General features: G+C 44.9%; 2 protein-coding genes across 8 annotated transcripts in view; one reads left to right on the plus strand and one right to left on the minus strand.

Annotated features, from left to right (window-relative positions):
• The window catches only part of LOC149370054 (uncharacterized), a 115,426-nt gene extending 110,133 nt beyond the window's left edge, over positions 1 to 5,293 (minus strand). Inside the window, exons 1-2 of the mRNA XM_089559775.1 lie at positions 5,183 to 5,293; positions 1,022 to 1,104 (exon numbers count right to left, since the gene is read on the minus strand). The gene's annotated coding sequence lies outside the window, so the exon portion shown is untranslated. The remainder of the gene's footprint in view (positions 1 to 1,021; positions 1,105 to 5,182) is intronic.
• A 1,363-nt stretch (positions 5,294 to 6,656) lies between these two features.
• LOC149370057 (uncharacterized) lies at positions 6,657 to 16,845 on the plus strand. 7 transcript variants are annotated; one of them, XM_089559818.1, is made up of 6 exons: positions 6,659 to 7,882; positions 10,531 to 10,753; positions 11,036 to 11,113; positions 11,583 to 12,123; positions 14,839 to 14,960; positions 15,564 to 16,845. In XM_089559818.1, the coding sequence occupies exons 4-5, from the start codon at positions 11,725 to 11,727 to the stop codon at positions 14,851 to 14,853; spliced, it is 414 nt and encodes a 137-aa protein (XP_089415944.1). In that variant the 5' UTR covers positions 6,659 to 7,882; positions 10,531 to 10,753; positions 11,036 to 11,113; positions 11,583 to 11,724; the 3' UTR covers positions 14,854 to 14,960; positions 15,564 to 16,845. The 7 variants fall into 7 exon arrangements, 6 of the variants coding, with proteins under 6 accessions (XP_089415939.1, XP_089415944.1, XP_089415934.1 ...); XM_089559800.1 differs by having other exon boundaries at positions 6,663 to 7,882; positions 15,283 to 16,845; XM_089559813.1 differs by having other exon boundaries at positions 6,657 to 7,680; positions 11,583 to 14,784; positions 14,839 to 16,845.
• Positions 16,846 to 19,650: the final 2,805 nt, after the last annotated feature.

Consider the following 19,650-nt stretch of genomic DNA (forward strand, 5'->3'; position numbering starts at 1 on the left):
GTTTCCGTGATTGCCATGAAGTCAGGGCTGACGGAAAGGAGGAATGATTAAAGCTCAGTTGTTTTGTTGACTAGGCTACGAACGTTCATGTTGGAAAATGTCATATCGGAAACTGATTTGGGTGGCGAGGAGGTAGCAACCGAGTTTCAGCTCAGTCGTTTTTTTCGTTTCTAGTCCGAACACCTGGCTCAGATGAAGCATTGCTATCTGTCTCGTTACTTTGGTTAGCAGGCCGAGTATATGATTAAATCAAAACAATACTGTCCGTCTCGTCGGTACAGATCATTGTTGACGCGTAACTTATCAAAAACCAGAGACACTTTCTGTCCTGAATTCTTTTTTCGTTACCAGCTTTGCAGAGCTTCTATCCAATTTCACGTCCTCCAGCTGAAAAACCTTCACCAATTGAGCAGTCAGTCGTTTTTAGTTTGGTACAGTTTCATAGAATTCTAGGTTCGTCTCGAAAATCCAGAAGCTTCAATATTATGGATCTGCATTTGCTAACTTCTGGTTTTTCTAGCCAATGAATTCTTTCTATTGCAACCTGTTCAATTTTTAGTTTGTCCCTAAATATCTCTTCGTTAACTATTTTTTCAAGTGAGTTGTTATTTTCCTCACGGTCCTCAGGAACGCCATACACGATTAAGTTATTTCTTCTTGAGCAGTTTTCCAATTCATCAATTTTCTCTTCAAGGGATGCTACTGTTTGCTGTAAGGCAGAGACTTGCTCCATGCAAGTGGAAACCTTATCATCTATAAATGAGAGCCTTTCTAATTTGGTGTCAATGGAAGTGAGCCTATCCTCTTTAATAATCTTTGCGTCACCTGCAATTTGCTGTAGCTGCCTAGAAAGATGTGACATGTCGAGACCCGGGTTAGTCTCTACGTCCCCAGCAAGCAATACCAGTTGCGAAAGATACCAGCATAAATCGTAATGCAATGGACACGCAAGCCGAGGACACGGCACCACAATCGAACAAGGGTTATTAGATCGGATGCATTTCCCATAACGTTTGCTCACCTGCACCAAGTAGACAAACGGGTTGTGGCTGGCGAGGCGGGTGGGTCATTCCATGGTGAGAACAGAAGCAGGACGCCGATCAGCTGCACCAAGCAGACAAACGGGTTAGCATGCATAGTTGCAGAACTGCCGTGCCCTTTTCTGTAAAGGTCTAAGTCTCCTTTTTTTCTACTGAACTAATTCAATTCTTACCCTCTTCTTTTTCGACCTGTTGTTTAAAGTTCTTTCTCCGTCCCAGTGTCCTGCATACTTTCCTGGTAGTTTCCTAGTTCTTTTTCGCCACTCTAAGTCAACGCTCTTTCTGTATAAGCATTTATATACCTTAGCTGTCTACCTGTTATCATCCAACTTCCTGAGGCATTCATTTTTTAATTTTTATATTGCATGTATGATTTGCCGTTTAGTCACCTGTGTGCTGATGTGTTAGTCGAGGTGTTGGCCTCGTCAGGAGGCATGCTTTGTCTGCCTCCTTTTGCCTCTCCCCGGGGGCATATTGGAAATATGGCCGAATCAACTTTCCAAACTTTAAAATTTAAAAAAAAACTTTACTATGACCTTACCATGCTTCTAATGATGCCCAGCCCATGTTGTAATGCCTCGTTTGTGGTTTTGCCGTGAGTGCCCGGTGCTAATCTGCCAACAGCTCTCAGATTTATCTTCCGGCCTGACTGAACTTCCATCCTGGGGCATAAAACTGCCTTCCCAAAGTAAGCCCTGGCCCCACTATTCCTTTCCAAATGTCTGGATATAAAGCTGCGGAAAATATTTTGTAAATTTTTTAATTATAATGCCTTCCTTCAAAAAGTGCTAGCCTCAAACGCCAACAGTGATGACTCACTCGCAATCTAATGCACACCATCCATGATTTGAAATTTATACAGGTCTGCCTATTAGCTGCGCAATGAACTAGTACAAGATGTCTGTGAGGAGTTTGGAGTCAATTACCGCAAAAAAAGCTGAAAGCGTACACTAATATTGGCTTTCCAAAAGCACAGATATAATAATGAATAATAATAATAATAATGAAGATTACGACTCCTAGTTAGAGAAGTTTCTGTATACATAAGAAAGCAAAGTCTTAGGGGGGTAAAATGCTCCATACTTATAGGAATCTTCTCCTCGAGCGTTTCCCTAGTCTTTTTTTGCATGTGTAACAGCTCACCTTTTTTCTCTGTTTCATTTAGCATGGTGCAAGTAACAAATTAACTGGTAACTTTTGAATGGCACTAGCTATGGTCGGATTTTTTTTTTTGCGAAAGGTAGACGAATATTTGCGATTATAAAAACAAACAGAAATGCAAAACGTCAATGCAGAACGTCATTTTTGAAAAAAATTCGCATTCCAGGAGTGTTGTCATAAATTAAATACCTTTCCTGCTGCATAAGCTTCAACAAAGCACAAAGATGATAAAAAGAACACAAAGATGCACAATACATGAACTATGAAATGGTACCCCAAATCTTAGCTCTTCTGAGTTCTGCATCAACCTCATTTTGGAAACAAAGCATAATCAGCACTGCCTGATATGGTAGCGCGACAAAAAAAATTCAGAGGGCACTTTGGCTCTCTGAAGTGCTACAAGACGGAAGCCTTTCCTGGCGCATTGTTTGGCATTGACTGCGATGCTGTACTAGTGCTTTCTTTGACTACACACTTTGACTACACATTACAACTACACACTTTGACTGCTTCTTTAGCACGACTCTCTCTCTGCTTCGATGAGTTCGGTTGTGTCCATGGCTCTGTTCGCAGTAATGAGGTATGTAATGTGGTCACCCATGGACGCCTTACGCCCCCTGTCGGAGCGGACGACAACTATTTTATTAGTTGTCGTGTGCTCCAATAGGGGGCATCTGGCATCCGTGGGTGACCTCATTACTGCGAATCCGCAAATTCTTACGTAATAACCATTTTGACCAACCGAAAAGCATGACACCTCTGCTGACAACCTTCTGTAGAAAACGATGAGGCATTAAAGGCTTTCGCCCTAAAAACTACCGGTGCCACTGGGCAGCTGCAAAAACTTGAACAGACAGACTGTGAGAAAAACACCAGCATGAACCCACTAACAAGCAACTTGGCTCATCTCATTATCTTGGTTCCATGTTCACGTGGCTGCACGACGCCACCTGTAGTTATTGGCTGTTGCTCCATCATTTATGGTTAGGCTGCCCATGCTTGTATCTGTTTAGTCTTGTTTGTCAGTGAGAACCTTATAACGGCACCAAGAGTGACGTAAAATGAGCCACAGTGCATCGCCATTTCAGCACCAGTGGTCCACTAACATTAACCGTGCTGTATTCATGGCATTACGTGCCATGAACAGGCACCTAAAGGGAATGTGATGCCAATAAAAGACACCAAATCTGTCCTGCCCAGTGCTGACAGAACAAACTTTTAGGAGAAGACTTCACACTCATCAACTCTTCTACTTGATGCGCAATAGCGACAAACGTCAGCCACATATGGCAGTTCGACATTCACTATCATTTAGTGCAGACAAATTTAAATTTTTCAGCATCATGCAGACTGCCCAGTGAAGAAAAATTCAACCATGCAGCTAACAACTATGAGCCACGGGAGGCAGAAGAAACACTATCAGAGAAAGATCTCCTAAACTTGACATAGCAGTCATTCATTTTCTCACGATGGCCAACTTGCACAAGCCAACTCCACACCTGCTCTTGTGAGTCACAGCGGCAGCTTATCTGAAAAGAAGACTTCGTTGTCTGTGCCTTAGTTTAGTGCAGTCCAAGGAAGCAGCTGAGCGGCTGAGGGCCTTTTATTTTCAGTGCTGTATGTGTACACCTGAGGGTTCGGTTATTGTAAGGCTGCGCGTTATTTGGCTCTCACCCGATATGTCCCTACTTGCAATCAGCTGCAATCCAAGCAAAAATCAATTTCTGTCCTTGAACATACGTCACTGTAGTGCAATGTGGAATATTCAAAATACCTGAAATCAGAGTTCTCATGGCAAAATGTCACATGCTTTTATTTTGCAGCCAATCGGGAGCAAGTACTGGGAGAATTTCAGCCTAGCAATTCTTTTGGCTGCCAACAGAGTAGGGTACTGAAAAAACCTTTTTTTGAGGAAATGAAAGTCGCAATAACTGCCTCACTTCTCGGCTGACACCTCAACCGCGCCGTGAGGGAAAGAGAGGGTGGGAGCGAAAGAAGAATGACAGAAAAAAAACCGGCCGCAGTGGAAGGCTCCAGAATAATTTCGACCACCCGGGGACCTTAACGCGCACTGACATCAGACCGTACTCGGATGCCTTTTGCGTTTGCGTCCGCCGCGGCCGGGTTCGAACCCGGGTACTTCAGTTCACTGCCATATTTCGAACTATAAACATCACGACAAGAATTCGTCACGGTGAGGTCATAAACGCTGTCGCGAGCAGGACGCTTGCTCATTTATAAGACAATCAGTGCAGCGATTTCTGCGGCAGTTAAACGTGTACGTTAAATACGCCGCCTACTAGCCATAAAAAAAAGGAAATGACCGACTGCAAAGCAAAAAAAAAAAAAAAACGCGCGGACACGGCGTAAACAAAGGGGCTCACTTCAGAACGCTAATTCATATCAATAATTCGTTTTCCTAAGTTATTATCACCCGTGTTAGAGTAAAAGTTTGTCACACGCAAACGAAACGCGCTTCTGAGTAAAAAAAAAACTGAACATGACCAAATGCAAACGCTGAATCAACTTTTCGCAGCTTCACAGCAGACAGATTCCGCAAAACAAGCCTGCCGAGCACTTAAATAGAGCGCAGCATTAACATACTGACCGAAAGGCTCGTTAAAAAGTTAATTCGGAGCAACAAAAGCAAAGGGTGTCACCTTGATCGCACGCCGAGGTATCGCCGCAAACAAAATTTTGCAGCAAACTGGTCACCGTGTTTTGGAGGGGTCACTTGATGTTACAGTTAATGAAGTCCCTTGAGCAGCTTAGCCATGAGATGGCAAATCAATCTCGTAGCACGCAATATTCGAGGCATAATACCACGTGCGGCACTGCACTACTCAGCCCGAGCGGAGACTCGACCAACTCGGTTAAAAACGAAGCGAAAACACGGGACACAAGAAGAGGCGACATGACGCCTCTTCTTATGTTCAGTGTCTTTGTGAGCCTATTTAAAAGTCAGCACAAAGACAAACTACACTGCAGTCCTCCAGCTCCAGCAGCCTACGACGCCACCGCGCTACCGCTACGTGAGCACTCCCAGTTTTGAAGTTCTCTTGTTCTCTCCCGCTTTGTGGCCTTGAGGCTTGACATGGAGTTCCTTCCTCCATGAGGCTTGAGCACTGATCTCCACTAGGCTTGAGTTGACCGCTTGGCGGCTTACGTTCTACAGAAAAATCATAACAATTAATTGTCTGCTTTTGAACTTTAAACTTTTAAAACTATTTTATTTCATAATTTTTAATTTTAGTTAGGTTTTTGGCGTCTAATTTGATTTATTTTTTTTTTTGAAACTGTTGGTACAAAACTTTGCTAGACTTGGCATATTTTTTTGTAATGCTTGTTTGGTTTTTCAAGATGGCTGCGTCCAGGAGTTTGTTTTCCAGTTGATTTCGCTATAGTATAGACCAGATTTTTGAGCCTCTCCTGGGCGCGGCCATTTTGCACCGACTGGCGCGCCGCGGTGCGGGCGTTTCTTTGGGGACTGCGGGGCTGCGGCAGTTCCGCGGCCGCGCCTGCATATAGCCGCGCTTCGGGCGCTAAAAAAACATTGTCGAGCATACTTCCGCTGCGTGGCTGTGTTGCAGGAAGTATTTACGTTATCAAAGCGATAACATTGACGCGTTTTAATGACATTTAGTTTGACATTCAGGTTAATTGTGCCGGCGCTTAGAACGCGCTCGTGCTTATATCGAATTCCGTCTTGGTGCTCCACCGCAAAGAAACTTTTTATTCAATATCAAGAATTAGGTGTGCGGCTAGTATGCAGTTCCAATTCCCATGCACTCTTATTCCTTCCTGCCAGCCATAAAGCCCCCCCCCCCCCCCCCCCCTTCCACAAACGGCTTTCTTGTCGCCGCGCCAGTTTATCAACAAATTACCGCTGTGAGCTCAACTGAGTCGCAGCGCCAACAGAAAACAAATTTTGTCATGGTTTATGCAACCTTGTGCATAAAAACGTACTTTCGCTTAATTTATAAAAGCTTGAATAGATATGAGCAGCTAATCCAGCTTTCACTAATTCTGAGGTCCGAAGTCGCGTTATGTTATTCAGGAGCTCTCGCCGCGTGTGAGAGCGTTGCGTAGGCGATTGGCTAAGTGTGGAAAATGTAATGAAATCGCGCATATTTTCCTATGAATAATGTAGATACCGCACCGCTGCGGTGGCTCAGTGGTTACGGCTCTCTGCTCTGGCCCAAAAGACGCGGGTTCGATCCCGGCCGCGGCGGCCGAATTTCGAAGGAGGCGAAATTCTAGAGGCCCGTGTACTGTGCGATGTCAGTGCACGTTAAAGAACCCCAGGTGGTCGAAATTTCCGGAGCCCTTCACTACGGCGTCCCTCATAGCCTGAGTCGCTTTGGAACGTAAAACCTTAATAAACCAAACCAAGCTAAGGTAGATACCAATAGCAGAAAGATACTATAGATAAACCTTTACCCCCAGATACCTCTCACATGTGTGCGGGAAAAGCAGCTTGATTCGGTAGCGGTCGTGCTTACAATCCTGTGCATGAAATGTGTTTAATGGGAACAAGAGCAAGCTCAGCGCAAGGATGCCGAACACGTACTAGTGATCGAAAACACGCGCTCCGTCGGGACAACCTTCAGTCTGCAGCTCGCCTATCCAGTTACTATTCCACTGAGTCAAATCAATAGATCTATATTCTGATGCATAAAATTATCATAGATGATATCGCACGTAAAAGGCGACAACAAACGACACGACAGCGCAGAAATCTGCTTCGAAGTGCCGGTTTCCAGTCGGTACACTACCTGGTCGACTTCCCTCGGATGTCACGTTAACGAGTAACTGCGCACAAGATAACCGCAGCACTGTCTGGAAGAGGGCAAATGTGAGTAGTGACGCACAGCACACACCCTCATACGTTAGCTGATGGAGCACAAAACGGCAGAAGCGAACACGTAAACATGCGTTCTATGCGCGGCGCCGGCGCGACCCGCAGTCCCTCGGGCCGCGCGCGCCGACAGATGGCGACTGGCGTCGAGAGTAGGCGCGCGTCCGAAGCCTGCGTGCGAGGGTAAAAAAATCTGGTCTATAGTGGATAGTATTCTAGTTCACTATAGTATAGTGCCTAGCAATAGTGTACTAGAGTAAGAAACTCTATGGTGTGCACTGCCCGTCTGCCCTGGCCCCTGACCCCTGACTGCCCCTTGGCAGCCGTGATGTCAAACGTCTCGCCGCCGGCGCAGCAAATCGCCGCTCACTTGTCTCGGGCCCTCGACCGACCGCGGAGTGGATGAGCCGATAGCCGATAGTATATCGTCGCATTGGTGCATGCATTGAGTTTCTTGTGTTCGAGTTCTTTGCCCGATCAACGAAGCAAGATGCCGAGGCACTGCTGGGCTCAAGGCTGTATGAAAGGCAGGTTCGGCGGAGACACACCATGCCACTCCTTTCCAAAGGATGCCAAACTACGACAGATATGGATACGTGCGGCTCAGCCATCACGACCAACGTGGGTACCTCCCAAGCGCGCTTTTCTTTGCTCGGACCATTTCGTCGATAGCGACTATGAAACAAGTCTCGCTCTGCTGCGGACCCTCGGCATGTCTCTCAAACGGCGGCGCCTGAAGCCTGACGCTGTGCCATCCGTGTTCCCTAGAAACCGCAAGGGAGAAAGGTTCACCGCTCCTTTTGAAAAGAGGAAACGGAAAGAGGTGCGTACGTGTTTAGCTTCGTAGTAATTGAAAAGCGAAAGAACTGTGCCGTGTAAAAAGACAGACCGATCACACTTCTCTTGAGCGCTTGAACAGTGCTTCGGAGCAAATCAAGTGAAAGCTTATTGCAGCTGCTTTGCTATGGGCTGTGCTTGAGCGCAAATATTGGCCTTGAAAGTCAGTACCTGCCCTAGAAACGGTTTACTTGCTCCACACAGCACCACTCGAGTGCTCTAGACAAGTGTTATCGAGTCTGCACAGCTACTATTAGAGAGTTTTAGCACCTTCGTACCTCTGGTATGGCCAACGGCGTCACGCTTTGCCGTAGCTACCATTGCTGTGCATGCTTGCCAAGCTCAATTTGCCGCATGGTTGTATTTACTGTAGTTAGCATGCATATTTACCGTACGCCAGTGCTAAAACTTTGGTCAGTGTAGGAGAGCTCAAAGGGGCCAAATCGTAACTGCTGTCACTTGTGATGTACTATTGCATATGGTAGGACTTGCAACAAGCATCAGGTGTTGTGAGCTCACATTATGAAACCATGCGAGTCGGGCACTGCTGCCAAGTCTGTACATAGCTGCCCAGCAGTGCGCTTGCATACTTGATGCCGTGCAGCATCATTTGCTATTAAGCGGAAACCAGGATAAGGTGGCCACCAGAATGTTGCTAGTCATACAGAGTGTGACTGTGCATTTATTTTACTGTCTGTACACCTTTTCAACACGGGGAGTGCCATCTTCCAGTCAAGAGCCTCAGATCAAGTTGCAAGAGGCCAAGAGTAACTTGCTGGTGGCGAGAGTAACGCACCACTCAATGTTGCCCATTCTGTCTGGACTGCATGGGAAGCTGGCATGTCGCTACAAGCCATGACTAGGAGTGCATGTATGGCGAGTGCGTGTGACTATTTTCCGCTTGACTGTCAATTTAAGTGTTGCTTTTGTCACAGATAAAAACTGAAAGAGGAGTCCTTTCCTATTCTGCATTTGTGAGGCCACAGTGGTTAGGATGGTCGATTACTGTGTTTCAACAAGGTAGATGACTGGGCAAGTTGGTACTGATTCATTCATTTTAAAACCAGTCAAAGGACAGAACATACAGAACAGCACAAGAAGAGGCTTTGCTCTTCTCGGTGTTCCACCTTTTCACTGGTTTTAAAATGAATCTGATACTGTGCTCAAGGATATGGTATCGAATCCCTACCGTGGCTGCCGCTTTTGAATGGGGGCGAAAACCAAGGCTCCCATGTTCTGTGCGATGTTAGTGCACATTAGAGAACCCCAGGTTGTCGAAATTTCTGTAGCCCTCAGCTACAGCGTCTCATAGCCTGAGTCTCTTTGGGAAGTTAAACCCCATAAACCTAACTAAACATTTGCATCCCACCACACCATTAACCTTCCCATGGCCTGACGGTAGGAATAAAAACTGCTCAAAAGCGAGGCTTTCTTCGCTAGACGGACTGTGATACAGGCCACGTTATCCATGCCATAGATTTATTCCACTGTAACATAGTGATTCGGTGCACCCTTCTAATTACAGCTGAAAGCGACGACACAAGTTGATTACCGCTAGCTGATGCTCTCTGCTAGGCTTCAGAATGGCAAGAGCGTTATTTTCTTATTGACAGCGACATGCATGCCGAATATTATACGCTGCACGAAGCTCATCCACTCACTGCACTCGCTTACATTTCTCCGAAAGATAACGTGCATGCAACAATCATCTGAAGTACTCAGCGTCATGGGCATGGCAACTTTAAGATCACAAATTCTCTTTCTCGGCTTCTGTAGAAGTAAAAAACGATGCGCAGTATCGTGTCAGCCCAGAATGATGGTTTGAGGTTTAACGTCTCAAAGCGACTCAAGGTGAGAAACACGCCGTATTGGAGACGCCATCGAAATGTAACCGCCGCAGCTGGAATCAAACCTGCGTCTTTAGGGTCAGCAGCTGAGCATCCGCATCAGCTGTATCAGCCAAACAAGATGCAGAAAATGGTATGGAGTGAATATTCATTGCAACTAAACTGTATAAGCAGTCATCTTACCGCCGATAATAATAAGCCTGGTTGGCTGGGTCCCCGTCGCGCATGACGGTGGAGTGTCAACAGCTGAATGCGCTGATGCTATCGACCAATCATTCACGGTGAACAAAACGGCCCGTTATTCATATATTCACAAGCGCAAGTCTTTTTCAAAGTCTTGGGGCACAAAAAATGCTCGTATAAGCATCGATGTGGAGATTTTTTTCTCCCAAAACAAGGCGAGAAGTAACAAACCACACGTAAACAATCGCAGACACATGAACGTGACGAACTTCTTGCAGTCCAATATGGCGTCGCCGCTGGGCGTCGCCCTCGTCCTTGCTTTTCCTACCAGGGATTTAAAAATGGCAGCGCCCCCGGAGGCTTGTTGAAAAGGTCTATAAGGGTTTATGGTCTCAAATATATGAAGCACCGTTTTGCGCAAATTACTGCCATCCCAGTTCAATTGTTTCGCCACATATTCGAAATGATTAGGCTTTATCCTGTCCTATTTTTGCTGTAATATGCTTCCAACATTTACGCTATATGCAAATAGGGTGGTAAAGGCATGCATATGTTTTCTTCTGTCACAGAAACTTTCTGACTGATCATTCTTTTTTTAATGCAGGTCGTCGGGCAGCTCTTGAATGAGGACATGCGACAAACAGCGCAAGAAGCAACAGAGCATGCTGCCTGCCTCAGTGATGTTGTGCCTGAGCCAACAGGAGATTGTGGAGCTGAAGACGAAGGGAAGTATGAACAAGCTGAGCACGTGAAAGGAATTCAAGGAGATTTGAGACAAGGGAAAAATTATTCTAAGCCACCTGTATGCTCGCAAGACGCTTCAGCAGGTACGTGCTAAGTGTCAGTGAGATACCAGTGCCAGAGTGTGCATTTCTCTGCTACCATGTATTTGTGCGTGTCATGTTGTAACCTAGGGCCTTCATTAATCTTTGGAACAGCATTTTTCGTCTTCTTGCTTGCACTGGAGCAGACGCATGCGACTCATGCAAACACCATCAACACAGTGCCTGTTAACACAGTGCCTGTTGGCAGTGTTTCGTGGCTTCTTTAGAAAAGTGGGCTCTGAATCAACATTTCATAAATATGACGACAAGCTTTGTGTGCCGCAGGAGCAGCAAGTTGCATACCAAGCCCGGAATTGCAAACAGATGTGGCAGTCCAAACATCAATAATTTGTCGGACCCTGGGTATGTGTGGATTAAATCGTGTGTCCTTCTGCATGGTATAATACTGGTTGCCTCTTACCAATTCCTGACACTGCTACTTGTTTTGTGCAAAGCTGTGTGTAATAGAAAAAAAGGGAGACTGAGATATATCAAAAGAATAACAGCTTATGTCTAAAAGCAAACAGAAAAACATATATGTGAAGAAAGGGGTCATGTCATGAGTCAGTTTTGAGGGTAAAATCTAACAGTAACTGTGGACACTGTTCTAGTCAATCAGCGCAGTGCTTATTAGCCATGTGCTTCACATCAGCTGTAGATAGGAACATGTGGTAAACATTTTTCCTTGCTTGTTTTCTACTATTTCATGTTATACTTTTTGTGCAGTTTGCCCAACTAGTTAGAGTTCAGCCTTACGTAAATATGGAAAGACTAGGTCACAGCATTTTTACATCTTGGCTGTTTTTTATTTTTTGTTTCAAATTATTTTCAGCTGTGCAGACTACCGTCATTAAACGCTCACAAGGTGTACAGACATACTGTTTTTAAATGCCGCGGGCTTCCTCCCCAGTCACATTGTGCCCTGACGTCCACTGAAACATCTGACGAGGAAGGTGGTGGGAGGCAAAGGAGTGATGCCACCTACAGGCAGAAGGATCAATCTTGAGCCAACTACAGTGGCTCATGAGCTCCTGGCTCTGAACAGGCGAGTGGCTGGGAAGGCACCGCCGGAGGATCGTGAGCGATGCCTGCTGGAAGGAGTGGACGCGCTGGCTAGGACAGCTCCCAAGAGAGCCGGCAGATATGGGTCTACGGTCAACAAAGTGGTGAATTACTTCAAAGAGAACGACATTCGTTTGCTGCAAGCCGACAAGGAAGGTGGTTTTGTGGTGGTGCCAAAGGGGGTTTATAATGAAAAAGCCTGTTGTGCCGTTGAGAAGAACTTTAAACCGTCAAAACTCAAGCCCGTGAAGGCCAAGTCAAGAGCCGTCGCCCTCTGCAATGAATTGGAACTGCATAGATTAGCAAAGTCTGTAAGTGACTGCGAGGGCAAAAGTCTTCGCATGTTTTTTACAGCTAAGACCCACAAAGAGGATGTACCATTCCGTTGCATTGTAAGCGAACGAGGATCTTGGCAACGCCTTGCGAGTCAGTTCCTCTTGAAGCATCTTAACGAGATTGTGGTCACTGATCCTTTCGCAACAAAAAACTCTTTGGATATCATTGAATTTCTTAAAGATAAACAGCAAATAGGGTATTTCTTTTCTGTTGATGCCAAAGATCTTCTCTATTCCATTCCCCATAAGGAATTGTTCAAAGCCGTACAAGCATGCATTGAGGAAAGTGGGGTTACGTCCTTTCAAAACGCAGCTGGTGTATCACTAGATAACTTTATGACTGGTTAGAATTTTACCTTAATGCTACAGTGGTAGAGTTCGAGAGTGGTTTGTTTATACAGAAGAAAGGGACTTGTATTGGTTCCTGTGTTGCGCTGGTTCTGAGCAATATTTTCCTTTCAGTGATTGATCAAAGTGTGAATCAGCAGTTAGATAAAGATAAGGTATTGAAGGTTTTCAGGTATGTCGATGATTTTTTAATCCTTCTAAGTAAGCAGGACACACAGCCCTACTTAGGCACAGTTAACGAGATTTTAAGAATTTTTAGTGAGAACGGCGACGGATTGGAATTTACACAGGAGCAACCGGAAAGTGATAAATTACAGTTTTTAGACCTGGAACTTTCCGTAACCAATGAGAGGATGTGCTGGATGTACCACCCTCGTGCCCAGAAGGGGTTCTTGTCTTATAAATCAGCGCACTTTAAGACTGTGAAGCGAGCCATTGCCATGTCAGGTTTAAAGGCCGCCATTGCGAAGTCCTGTTCCCATACCATGGAAACGAGCTTCTAGTTTCAGATGGCAAGGCTTCAGGATGCAGGCTTCCCACAGTCTGTCCTGACAAGTTTGGTGGAGTCCCTTCTTCATAGCATAAAAGGCGTGGAACGAAAGCACCCTAATACCTGTGCCACACGCGCACAAGAAATGGCAGTAAATGCTTTAGGCGTTAAGTTTGTTAGTGCCATTATTTTCGGAGTTCGTTCTACACATCCACATTTAATGCCATTATTGAAAGTGACGATGACGGTAACGCTTGCAAGGTAGTCAAACGTTTCATCTGAATATGAACATTCCTAATGAGCAAATATATCGGGAATGTTGTCCAAATGTAATGTAAAAACGATTTTCCAGAAAATACGGATGTTCCTGCTTTACAAGTCGAAAAAGTAGCCATAAACTCGCATGTCAGCACATAAGTCGAGAATACCTGTCAATAAGGCTGGTTAAAATGGCACTGTTCGAATCGAAAATGCGGTATAGATGCCTCATCTGACTGAAAGTTGAGAATTCACCATTTCCTACTCATTAGAAAGTTGTTACTAACAAAGCTGCATGCTTTTCTGCGTGTAGAATGTGAACGAAAGTACGCATTGCATGGGCGAATGCGTTGTGGCGAACTCAGTACGTCGCGAATGGCAGTAAGGCTAATGCCATTAAATTTATCCGTGTGGCACCGCACGAATGCCATTAAAACTTAAGGCAGTAAGCACTTAATGGCATTAAATTTGTCCGTGTGGCACGGGTATAAGCTTGTTGAGGAAACAATTAAGCCAGAAGTGGTTCCCTACTCTCACCGCATTGCCCATAATCTAAAAAAAGTTGCATCTAAATTTAAGGTTCCAGTAGTATTCTCCGCTCCCTGTAAGCTAGCCTCGTTGTGTCCTTGTGTCAACTCGGAAAAAAGAGGAGAAAAATCCTGTGGAACTAGGCATACCCATAGGTACGTGGAATGCAGTGAAAGGGTTGTATATCAGATCCCACTCACATGTGGAAAAGTGTATGTTGGACAAACGGGGCGTTGCCTGAATGAAAGGTTGAGGGAGCATGAACGTTCGATGGGGACAGGAACAGGTTCGAATCTGCCTCTTGATTGCAGGGACTGTGAACAAAACTGCCGCCGGCCCATTCTGGAAAAAACTGTTGTTTTAGGTAGAGGCCATGATCGAGTGTCCCGTGAATTAAAAGAAGCTTTTTTGATCAGAAAAAAGGGCGCAAATGCTGTTAGCGATGCATCTATCTTCTTGTACAAGACTGAAGAATACTTTTTAGAAAGGTTTTCCTGAGTACGAGCATGTGTACAGGTGTTTTTTCCCCTCAATGTAATCTGAAGTGTTCAGCGCACATGCCTTTTTATCAGGGTTTTCTTGCTTCACCTGGTTTTTTTACTGCATTTGTTACGTTTTTTATACAATATCGTTTTGTTATCATCCTGTTGGATTCCATTCAGTCATGTTTCTTTGGCCCTATACACGACGTGTCATTCTTTTAATGTTCTTTTGCCGCTTTTTATCGTTTTTAGCTACGTCGTGTTTTTAGTCTTTGTGTCTTTTATCGCTTTTATGACCCTTTACATCACTCTGATGTTTGCTGCAGCTGATAAGTGGTGTGACGGTGTGCCTATATATTACGTGTTTCTTTCCAATAAAGGATCAGTTGTCAGTAGCGCGTTGTCCTGTCCACCTTTCTTGTGAGTGTCTTGTGTTTTACGCTAACTTTTGTACGAAGAATAATGCACCGACTAGCCCAGCAACAAGTGTTACTTGAGTCTTTACAGTCTATCAGATTACAGCAGCCTGAGGTATAGCCAAATAGAGATAATGCCGTACAGCACTGACATAACTTATTGTTTCAGAGATGTCTGTATTGAAGAACCTCTGCCCCTTCAGGAAGAAAGAAAGTTCATGTTTGCATCTGCTACAGGCTAGCTTTTCTTGAAGTGCCCATGCTGAAAAATGCACTTATGTCGACAAAGCCGTAAGTGGCACTTACTTCACGTCGAACGCATTTGTTGCAACAGCCATGCTTGTAGTCGGGCAAATCAGTTGATGAACTAAAGAAAAGCAGCTAGAAACTTACTGCTGCCAGAAGCAGCACTTTTTTCCGGCTGCAACATTGCTCTGTTCCTTAGAGCATTGAAAAGCATAAGTATAATATGTGGCAGCTACCTCCCATACTTTCCTGTTTAGAAACGCTATCTCATGCCAGAAATCACGAAGGTACGTGGAATGATACACAGCTTTTTTATGCTACTTGAAATCTGAGTTGTATTGGGCAATATGTTATTTTTCGGATGCAGGTGTGGACGAAGCATCGAAGTGACTTGCAGCCACAGGTTCTGCATAAAACTGAAAGCCATCATTCTGAACAAGGTCCTCCTAAAAGAGATCCTGAAGCTGTCTGCCTCTGTGCAGACCTTTGTTGCCAAGTGCTTTCACAGCATTATTATTTGGTTCGCCCCGAAACATAAGTGTTTCCACTACTTAAGCATGGTTGCTAGATAATGAAGTGTAAACTATGCAATTTTCTGTCACTTTTTGGCATTTGCTTGCTAAATGCTTTTCTTTTTTTTAACTACAGGACCTACTTCATGCTCTGCACTACAATGAGAATGGCACACAAAGCCAAGCAGCTATGAAGGATGGGTCCAAAAGATGGGTGGTCAGATACCCAAAAGCTAAAAAAGCTGCAATTGTTGCACCGGTGAAGACAAACTGCTCATATGGCACTTGTCATCTTGCATACACCTGCAGCATCGCTTAGTTATAGTAGTTATTCCTCCATCCTTGGCAGGCTACATTGTTGAACCCCTGGAAAATGCTGCCAACCTTTGTGAAAACAGCAGCTCTTACAAGCGAGCGATGCAAACAAGCCGGTGCGGAAGTGTCACCACATCTGAGCGCCATGTTCGAGTATGCTGACAAAGCCTCCCTTGTGGTGTCACACAAAAGCTGTTTCAGTGTTTAGACAAACTATGCCGGTCTGCCGGGGTGATTCATCATGCGCTTGCTAAATGTATCATGTACAGAACATACATATTTTTAGTTTGAGGTTGATTTATGAAATAATGTTCAAGGACTCTCATTAAGGACTGGTTTTTTTTGGCAATGCAATATGACCACGTCCCAATATAAAAAAAACTCTTTCAGACCTCCTATTACTCAGTAACGAAAAGACATGAGACAACAAATGTCTGGCAATAATAAAAAGAAATATGCATGAATAAATACACCACTAAAGGAAGCCAATTAAGAGCAAACAACAAAGTTGAAATTGTTACCTAAAACACAGTAAACAAATTTGCTATGTCAAGGAACGAACAACTAATGTGGTCTCAATTTACATCAGGTAATGAGTAGCTCAAGTGCACTAAATGGAAAAAACATAAGTTCTTCAAACAAATGTTGTTTTACTATAGTTCTAAATGATGGTGGGTAGTGCTGAAACAACAAATTTCAAGTTTATATGCTTGAGAATAATACCATCTGCTTGCTGTAGTTAGCTGCCACTTCAGGTAAAAATATATAATTCTCTGAAATGTACATTTTTAATAAGCTATGCTGGCTACAATGGGGAGTGGGGTCTGCCTCATTTGTTTACACAAGAGACTACATTCCTAAGAGAGAAAGTTAATTTGTTTGCCTTTTTTATCGGTGTTTTGTTTGTTTGTCAAAAGAGCCTCTGTGATTCTCTGTTGCTGGTGGAAAGCATGTCTAAAGCAGTGCACAACACAGCTTCGAAGCATGACCCTGTTGACCCTGTTCCCTCTTCCAAGCCTGTAGTGTATCCACCGTGTGAACTGCCTGTGGAGAGTGTACCTTTACTGCCTGAAAAATAAAGCTACAATTTGTGTAATCATCTATTCCTGGTGGCATGGCCTATATTAAATAGCAGTGTACTTACTCATTGGTACTTACTCATGCAGTTCCCACTGACCAAGGCTGAATGGGCAATAGCATTCCTATTTCAGGTACTCGAGGTGCAGTACGCCGTGACTGAGACAGTACAGCTGTAACAATGGATGTTTCTTGATGCATGCAGAGTTCTCAGCGGTGGTTTGTACATGTGGCTGCTCTTTACAGAATTTTTCTTTTTTTATTTGCTCTTTCTTTATTTTACTCATTTGCGAGTAAAGAATGTGCACATATGTATGCAAAAGGTCAGAATGAATTGTGTGGAACCTATCAATTTGCAAATTTTAATGCTCAAATAAGCAATACGGTGCCTGCAGTGAATTAGAAATTTATTTATTAATCCGGCGAGCAACGCAGTTCTGTTCAGTACAGCCCCACCGTGGTGGCTCAGTGGTTATGGTGCTCGGCCGCTGGCCCAAAGGACATGGGTTTGATCCTGGCTGCGGCGGCCGAATTTCGATGGAGGCGAAATTCTAGATGCCCGTGTACTGCCCGATGTCAGTGCATGTTAAAGAACCCCAGGTGGTCGAAATTTCCGAAGCCTTTCACTATGGCGTCCCTCATAGCCTGCATCGCTTTGGGACATTAAACCTTAATAAGCCAATAAGCCAAGCCTTTTGAGTGCAGTAGGGCATCAAATAGTAGAGGGCAGGCCTGGTTTCAAATTGAATGAGCTTTGAGTATGTGCGAGCGCAGGAATGGGTGCATAGCTGGTGGAGTTTGGGCTAGGGAGTCTTCTTTGGTGTGGATCACACAGTCGCCATTCACTCTAACCGATCTTGTTCAGCACTGAAAAATTGCTTACACCTGCTGTTCACTACAGAGAGAGAATGCGGTTCTGGAGGGAACGGAAATATGCTTGGCGCATGCTGTTTGCAGTGCGAAGTGGCATCATCACAACTACGCCAGGCATTGGCCAAGCTGGGAGGTAGGAGAGGGGGATTGAAAGAAGATTAGGGTAAACACATGGATGGCTTTGAGAGGACGATGCGGGAGAGTGCAGAGCATGCAGCCATGCATGCAGCATATTTTGGACGTGACTTCTGCCATGCGCCTATGGACCTAGCCATGGACCATGGACCTTGTACTGGGTAGGTCGGGCATTCCTTTGGACTCTTTGATTTAAAAAAGACGCAAACTATGTGGAGCTGATTTCTGGATGCTACCGCGGATGATTTATTTTGGACGAAGTCTGAATTGTTCGAAATTTCTCCGCTGTAACGGCATACTAGTACTTCTAGCACTGTGGCCATGGCCATTGTCACGAAAAACATGGAAAGATCTTCTGTATAAGTGTGTTTTCACGATTAAATTTAGTTGTTAGTTAGCACTTGTCCCGTTTTCTTTCTAGTCTGCTGTGTTTCGCACTGCTTGTGCATAACAGTAGCGAAAGACTGTCCTCAATTTTTTGTTGGTGATAAATAACGTTGCATTTTGTGTCGCAGCATGCCAGAATTCAGCGCATACAGTGCATGTGCTATATGTGGAAAAGTTGATCTCAGCATTAAATGCAACATTAATACTGTACACAAACACACATGGCAGGTTACTTATCATCATTGTGTTCGTTAGACGAGGTATTCACTGAAAAGTGAGCATGGTATTAGGCAGTTCCTCCTCACAAGTACCACAATGCAAGAAGCACACGCGAGGCCTCTGGACTCCCGCTCCTTGGACTCGTCCTCTAACAGAATTCAAAATTCTGGGGCCTTGGACAAAACCATCACAAGGAAAGTGATGAGAGCGGTCCTGAGGTTCTTAAAGGACTCGGGGTTGTGTTCCCGTCTATAGACTTTAAGCTTTACGTGTGTGCCCTCTGTCCCCTTGTTATATTGGTCGATGGACACTTGAGAAACTCATTTCGTTGCCGGTCTTTTTCCTTTTTTTCCCCTTTTCTTCCCCTCCCCACATGTAGGGTAGCTCTGGCATCGCCTGGTTATCCTACATGCTTTTCCGTCCTTGTTTCTCTCTTGTGTCTGTGCCTGCAGAAGAATATAGTCTTCTATATTACCTGAGCGACAGGTTTTTGTCCATTGATTTCACCTCCGCACTGCTCTCTGCGCATGCGCAGCGTTGCTACAGCGACGGATACGCGGTTATAGGCGCGTCGCCTGCTTCGCATGCGTCTCGGCCTCGAAGCCGTTCGCAGTGCTGGCATGCGTCGCTGCACGTTCAAGTCACCTGCTTGAGCATTTTGCTTGAGCAGCGCTGGTGAGAACGCTAAGAAAGTGGAGTCATCTGCTTCCACGACGGCGTTAAATGAATACGCACGTGAGGGTTGCCGGATCGCATGACATACGACTTTGCAACATAACAACAGTGACGAACGTCTACTCAAATTCATATTCCCCGCTTCTCGGCGCACGCATTTTTCTTTTCATTTGCATTTCTTTACGGACTCCCTTCTAGCACGGCGTGGTGCATAGCAGAAGCTTTGGAAAATAAATAATCGGTACTGTCTGTGGAGTTGGCGCTGTTATAAGGGTAGTGCGAATGGCTGTGTCGCACACGTTTATCTGTAGTGGCCACGTTTTGACCCTGGCGAAAAGTAAAATGTACCCGTGTGTTAGCTGCTGATTCGCATTGGATTTCGATATGCCTTGGCTGTCGCTAAGCTGATCGGCTAAGCGACACGCTAACATTCGGACTGGCGGTTCGAGGCTGACTGTGCTGCAAGCCACGCGCTCCGTGCTGGCATTTGATACCTTCAAAGACGTTTGCGATGCATGCCGTATCAACTGACTCGACGACGC

The sequence above is a fragment of the Amblyomma mixtum genome, chromosome 1 (genome assembly GCF_055824585.1).
Source record: "Amblyomma mixtum isolate Tamu chromosome 1, ASM5582458v1, whole genome shotgun sequence".
NCBI classification, from domain to species: Eukaryota; Metazoa; Arthropoda; class Arachnida; order Ixodida; family Ixodidae; genus Amblyomma; species Amblyomma mixtum.

Coding starts and splice junctions, on each gene's coding strand:
- LOC149370057 (XM_089559784.1), top strand. CDS start 7,550: ATGCCGAGGCACTGCTGGGCTCAAGGCTGTATGAAAGGCAGGTTCGGC. Junction 10,754..11,035: donor CTCGCAAGACGCTTCAGCAG/GTACGTGCTAAG, acceptor TGTGTGCCGCAG/GAGCAGCAAGTTGCATACCA. Junction 11,114..11,582: donor AATAATTTGTCGGACCCTGG/GTATGTGTGGAT, acceptor AATTATTTTCAG/CTGTGCAGACTACCGTCATT.